This window comes from Lichenostomus cassidix, chromosome 5, assembly GCF_008360975.1.
Source record: "Lichenostomus cassidix isolate B80296 chromosome 5, HeHo_3.0, whole genome shotgun sequence".
Lineage (NCBI taxonomy): Eukaryota > Metazoa > Chordata > Aves > Passeriformes > Meliphagidae > Lichenostomus > Lichenostomus cassidix.
This window is the reverse complement of record NC_139486.1, coordinates 59,139,718-59,146,763: the sequence shown is the minus strand read 5'-3', so window position 1 is coordinate 59,146,763 and position 7,046 is coordinate 59,139,718. Positions and strand designations below refer to the sequence as shown.

Sequence of the window (7,046 nt, the reverse complement as noted above, 5' to 3'; positions counted from 1 at the left end):
TGTCACAGAGAACGGAAGCTCTTGGAAGGTCAATTCCTTCAGAGCAATGCTTGTTCTCTGAGACAGAGAGGCTCTCAGCAGGAGAGAACCCCTTGGAAGGAGGGAGGTTCTCGGAGGGCTGGAGCTTCTCGCATGGCTGGAGGCTGTCAGAGGCAGTGGAGGCTCCCGGCAGGATGACAGATCTCTGACAGCCTGATATTCTCTTGTGGGTGAAGGATCTCCGATGGAAGGAAATCCTTGAAAGGGTGGGAGCTCTCCCAGGGATGCAGATCCTAGGTGTGAGCAGCCTCTTGAAGCGACGGAGGCTTCTGGAAGAGCTGCACGAGCCACAGCAGGGCAGGTGGCCTCGCTTCACCAGCTTCTCCAGTTGTGCCCACAACACCTTCCACATCCCAGAATAAAGTGGCTCACGTGTCCCATTGCATGCCCACAACAACAGCATCATTTCCTGCAGCTGCTGGGCCACAGCCAGGCAGGGGCCACAGCTGCAGGGGCTGTGCAGGGGGCTGGTGGGAGCACGTGGCCGCTTGCCAGGGGTCACCCGAGGCCTGGAGCACCTGGGAGCCACACGGGCTCCTCGGCTCCTCCGTGAGCCTCTGGGCAGAACCCCAGCATGCTTACGATTCTTTATGACACTTCCATGCTGCCTCCGTGGCATCCAGTGGCCAATGGCCCACCAGATAGCCACAGCAGCCAGCAGCAGGAAAAGTGCAGACATGACGACACCGACGGCGCTCATGGCTCCAGGGCGTAGCATCGCGACTGCACTGGCAGCTGCGCCTGCTGGCCCCTCTTATATAGCTGAGGCACGGCTTTGTGACCTCACAGTGCCGTGGGCCAGCAGAGCCCTGTGACATCACAGCCTTGCCTCACACCAGTCAGAATTTGCCTGTGAGATTTTGCATCCGCAATGAAACCCACAGGGAAAAGCAGGATTATAATCAATGAAAGAAATTATTCTGAACACCAGGAGAAGATGTTCTTATTTTGAAACATCAATTGTGTACAATAAGGGAATTGCATATAATATGTAACTAACTATACTTTTGCTTGTATAGCTAAATGTATTGTTGCCTGAATGGTCATTGTCTGTTAGACTGCCTTGTCATTGTTTGCTAGCAGCCAATCTTAATAAGCACAGTAACTGCGAAGAGGTATAAGAGCAGCAGCAGAGAATAATAAAAAACCTTTACTTCTTATGGCTCTGGATTACAAGTGTGTGTCTCATTATGTCTGTCTCAACAAAGCGACAGGTTTGTGAGAGCAGAGCAGAGAATGGACAAATCAGCTCCAGCAGAGTGACAGCTCCGTGCTTATATTTACAGAATATAATAGAAATGTAACCCAGCAGTGAACCCAAAGCCTGTGGCAATAATTCGTGGCAATAATTGCACTTTCTTCTCCTGAGGTTTCTGGCAAAGGTAGACCCAGAATGTCTTTGGGCCCAGGCAGAAGGAGAAGCAGCAAATGGAGTTGGGAGAGTTTCTGTGAGTCCCTACGAGATCATGATTTTCTCAAATACTTCCAAATAAGTCTGAATAGGAAAACATGGTAACATTTTTCACATGAGGTTTTTGTGTCAAAAAAACAAGATGATTTGATGAGAGATTGTCAGAGGTTAGGGGGCATTGGAATTTTTTCTCTAACCCTGTTACTAAGCAACAAATAATTGGGTGATTAGAGCCATCAAGTCTTTTGTAAGAGACAAAAGGGTGTGCTAGGTGGGGCAGGGGAAGGAAGCAGCCAGCCGTTTGAGACTGGCACTCGTTCCATCGGACACCTGGAGGAAAGGGACTGCTCTTCGCTTCTGGCTGCAACCGCAGGAGATCCAACTGTGCTCTGTCTTCTCCTCCTGACTGGGTGAGCTTTGATTCAACCTCTTTCCCACTGGGAAGCGCACGTTTTCCCGGATGCGTTTCTCGCAGCAGCTGCCGGGGAGTCCGGATGTCCCTGCCACCCACCCTGCTTCCACCGCACGAGACCGCAGCGTCTGCTGTGACTGCAGAGTCCTTGCTGCCTCGCTGGCTAGCCGGGGAGAGTCAGCCCTTCACCCCCTGCCGCCCCGCTTTTGCTGCTCCGAGCTGCCTGCCTGCCTTCTTCTCAGCCCTCCGCCATCACCAGCTGCCTGAGGCTGACCTGACCCTGCGCCACAGCGCCACCTGCAGCCGCTCAGCAGTCATCGCACCTGCCCTGCCCGGCAGGGAGCTCAACAGCGCCCCTGCTGCTCGCGATTGTGTTTACACCCCACGGGAAAAGGCTTGGCAGCTCAAAAGTCATCTGCTATTGGTTTTCTGGTTCTATTTGTGGTTGCTATTATTGTTATGGCTTGTTTATAGATACTAGTAAAGAACTGTTATTCCTTTTCCCATACCTTTCCCTGAAAGCCCTTGATTTCAAAATTAAAATAATTCGGAGGGAAGGGAGATCACATTCTCTGTCCTAAGGGAGGGTTCCACCTCTCTTAGCAGGCACCTGTCTATCAAACCAAGACAGAGATTTGTTGAAACCTAGAAATGTGCTGATGTTAATACTTTTGATAGAAGCAAAGCATCTGCATACACTTGTCAGAAGACTGTGAATGGTAAGTGAGGAGCTGAATGACACAAGCTGGAAAACATCTGGGCATGTGATTTGATTTCACAAGGTGTTACAGATTGCTGTCTCAAATGTCCACATGTCAGTAGAGCTGGATCAATATCCTTCAGTGGAAAGGGAAGCTTGTCTTGTGTTCCTAGCTTCACAATAGCTTGAGTTTTGCCCAAGGAAGGGTGTGCTGGTTTTGCTGCTGTGTTCAGCCAGAATAGTGCTGTTTGGTAGCTCCTGGAAGAAGCAGCAGGAGCCTGGATTTCTGTCCCTTGGATTGCCTTGCTGTCCAAGACAAGGACTAAAGGTGAGTGCCAGAGCTCCAGGCACTGCCTTGGAAGTCAGGAGTGACTGGCATCTTATGTCCTGGTTCTGCTTAGGAGATTGCTCAGGTGTACACCTAATGATTTTTTGATATCCTTTGACTTTCTGGGTGGAAGTAAAAGCATCCTTCCTCTGCCTGCTTTCTGTAATTCCAGGATCAGTCATTACTCTGTCATGGCAGCTAATTATCCTCTGGAATGGGCACAAGGAAATGCTGCCTGAAGTGTGGTTCCACAGCAGATGTGAGCAAGCTTTCTGCAGAGGTTCAAACAGCTTGTGACTTACTGAAATACTGAGGCCTGAGCAAGAGCCTTGAGCTGAACTTGAGCTCTGGGTGAACCTTCAAACTGGGTGTTGTATGTGTGTTCTCTCATTAATGAAATGTACAGGATCATTACTGCAAGGATCTCGGTATCTGCTCATTAACAAAACGTGTATTGACCTTTCTGTACTGAGAAGCTCCACAAGGCCCTGAAATCAGCCCTGGGGCCTTGCTGGGAGGTCCGTGGTCTAAGGCAACTCCCTGGGATGCTCCCTGAGCCCTGGCCAAGCTTTGGGAGAGACCCAGGAGGAGGCTGAAGCCTGATGTTCCCACACTGGAAGTTGTGTGATCTGGTTTATTGCACACTGTCCAAGCTGGACTCTGTCCCAGCACAGTGGGAAGCCTCTTTGCCTGCCAGTGGATTCATCTGCAGGAATTCCCAGTTCTGGCAGGGGCTCTCCAGTGCTTGGCTGTGACAAGGGCTGTGAAATAATGTTCACAACCCTCATTTGTCCGCTTGGGCTGCTCAGGGATGTGACACTGAATATCCTACAGAAAATGATTGGCCAGGACCCAAAGGTCAGTAGTACACTGACCTTTTGAGATCATACAAAGAATATTGTATACAAAGAATAAAGGAGGAAGGGATGAAATTGGCTATTTTACAGGGAAGCATGCTTAGAAGAGGAATGGCCTGAAGTTGAGTCAGGGGAGGCTTAGGATGGATATTAGAAAAAGGTTTTTCCCCCAGAGGGTGGTTGGGCACTGGAACAGGATCCCCAGGGCAGTGGGCACTGCACCAAGCCTGGCAGAGCTCAAAGGAGTGATGTGAACAATGCTCTTGGGCACATGGTGTGACTCTTGGGGATGGTCCTGTGTGGGGCTGAGAGGTGGACTCTGTGATCCTTGTGAATCCCTTCCAACTCAGCATATTCTGTGATTCTCCTGGATTCTTGCAGCTAGACTTCATAGAACCCTGGAATGGTTTGGTTTGGAAGAGACCTGGAAGCTCATCTTGTTCCACACCCCTGCCACGGACAGGTACACCTCCCAGTAGACCAGGTTTCTCCAGCCTGGCCTTGAACACTTCCAGAGATGGGACAGGTGAGCTGTGGTTTGAGTATAAGGAATTTAGAATAGGTAGAAAGGTGGTTCATCATCTCTGATGCCTGGAACTGCTGATGGCTACCAGCTCCCATGGGATTGTGCCCCACCAGTGAGGTCCCCCTCAGCTCCCTGGTGTTATAATGCCAAACATGGCATTTGTGGAGCTCAAAAATCTCCAAAAGTGCACAAAAATTGGACACAAGAGGTGCAGTGTTGCTTGTCATTGCTCTGGGGAAACCCCAAAGCCCTGCAGCTCCCTCGAGGTGAGATCATCTCCTCTGGGCAATTGCCTCGAAATTCAGAATCTCAGAGAAGAGATAACAACCCACTTTGGGCTTTGTCACTCTCCTGGGGCTCCAAGAGTCCCCACATTCCCAAATTGCATGGAATAACAAAGGTGTTTGCTGACAAAGGTATATTTTCAGACTCCCTTCCGGAGTTCCAGGCAGTCACACCTAACATTCACCTCCAAGAGCATCAGGAGGAAAGCAGAGAGTGCAGAGATGTAGGAGAGGATCATCCTGGAGAACCATGAGCAAGGACAACGCATGCTGAGCCACCCATCTCCTCTTGTTTTCTCTTGCCAAGAAAAAACACCTTCAGTTTTCATCTCAGGTCCTACCTGGAGGCTCCTGGGCTCTAGTTCCTCATCGTACTCCGGGCTTAGCACCAAATCCAGGCGATGCACAGCAGATGTGTAATGAGGACACCGCGTTGGAATGCTTGCTCTGGAAACTTCTTCTCACTGAACACAAAGGGCTCCTGGATGAGGACTGGAATATTTCCTGTAAGGAACCCTTGCGGATCTTACCATTGCTGATATAAGGCACATCCAAAAGGTGATTTTTAAAATATTTTCCCCAAAATATTATTTTCAGGAGGAGGTTGCTGAGCTTTGGGTGTTGCACATTTTCATTTCAGGGCTGCAGGACCAGGGCAAAGAGCTGGGAAAATCTTTTAGAGCCAAAAGAGTGTGTCCATGAGGGAGGGGAGGCTTCATTAGTCAGGAAGTTTTGGATGCCCCTGGATCCCAGGAAGTGTTCAAGGCCAGGTTGGATGGGGCTTGGAGCAACCTGGTCTAATGGAACATGTCCCTGCACATGGAGTGGGGGTGGAACGAGGAGGTCTTAAAGATCCCTTCCAACCCAAACACTTCTGGGATTCTATAGAAAAGACAGACAAAGCAGGTGTTTGGCAGATGCCAACACAAGGATGAAGAATCAGTTCTGTGCTGTCTTTTACAGGTTTTATTGGGTTTCTCCATGTTACAGGTTGTGCTGGATGATCTCAAAGTCCCAGAGTGAACACACACAGGGGATTAAAGGCAGCACCAAGGTAAAGCTACTCACGGCCGTGTAACCAACAGCTTCTCCCTAACTGTGCCTTGACTTCTGCCCAGGTTTTTCTAATTGATCTGTACCTAAACTCTCACTTTAGATCCTGTAGGGTTATCTCCAAGCAAATCCCACCAGAAAGAGGGTTTTCCTCCTGGAAGAAATGTCCAGCAAGGAGTTCACAGAGAGAACACCCTTTGAAGGAATGTCAGGATGGAATTGCACCCAAGCAACACAGTTCATCTTGGCAGGGTTCACCGAGGACCCAGCGACTCAGGTTGCCCAATTCCTGCTGTTCCTGCTCATTTACCTTGTCACCATCCTGGGAAACCTGGGGATGATTGCCTTGATCAGAGTCAGTCCCGTGCTCCACTCCCCCATGTATTATTTCCTGGGCAACCTGGCATTTGTGAACCTCTGCACTTCTACCCTTGTCACCCCCAGAATGTTGGTTGGGGTTTTGTTGAGGAAGGAGGGAATCAGCTATGCTGGGTGCATGGCTCAGGTGTCCAGTTTTGCCTTTTTAGTGATCAGTGAGTGCTCTCTGCTGGCCACAATGGCCTATGATCGATATGTGGCCATTTGCCACCCCCTGCTCTACCCCCTTGTCATGTCCCCAGAGCGCTGCTTCCGCCTGGTCACCGGGTGCTACCTCCTGGGGCTGACTAATGGTGTGGCACAAACCATAGGCATGTCCAGCTTGTTCTTCTGTGGCTCCAGTGCCATCCATCTGTTCTTCTGTGACATTTCCCTGCTGATCTCACTCTCCACCTCTAACAACATCTACAGCCTCATCATCCTGAGGACTTCAGCATATGTGTTTGGTGTTCCCAGCCCCCTGGTGATCCTGGTGTCCTATGTGGCCATCATCTCCACCATCCTGAGCATTAGATCAGCCCAGGGCAAGCGCAAAGCCTTCTCCACCTGTGCTTCCCACCTCATCACTGTCACCACCTTCTATGGGGCATTGATTTTCATGTACTTAATCCCCAAGTCACACACCTCCAGAACAGGAGATAAATGGGCTGCTGTGCTCTATACCATGGTGACCCCCATGCTGAACCCCTGGATCTACAGCCTGAGGAACCAGGAGGTGAAGGAGGCTTTGAGAAGACTCAAGGACATAAAATAAGCTTGGATGTTGTAACATAATGACTAAATAAAATGGAGATGCTGGTGATATCCTGGGAGGTTTGTTAAATATCTCAGAGGGACATTTTCGGTGTCTTTTGCACTTTGACTTAGATGGTGTGCTGGTTGATTCCATATCAGCTGAGAGGAACTTTTTCACTCCAATTTGGGTGTTTGGATGAGGTTTGGAGCAGCCTGGTCTAGTGGAAGGTGTCCTTCCTCTTGGCAGGGCAGCAGAACTGGATGAGCCTTAAGGTCCCTTCCAACCCAAACCATCCCAAGATTCTGTGACAGATTTGGTGTTA

The 7,046-nt window shown here is 49.9% G+C and overlaps 1 protein-coding gene across 1 annotated transcript; it reads left to right on the top strand.

The window, feature by feature from the left end:
- Positions 1–5,815: 5,815 nt before the first annotated feature.
- Positions 5,816–6,742, top strand: LOC146436803 (olfactory receptor 5AN6-like). The gene has a single exon (XM_085063911.1). It carries the CDS (start codon positions 5,816–5,818, stop codon positions 6,740–6,742), a length of 927 nt encoding a protein of 308 aa, XP_084920037.1.
- The last annotated feature ends 304 nt before the right edge of the window (positions 6,743–7,046 follow it).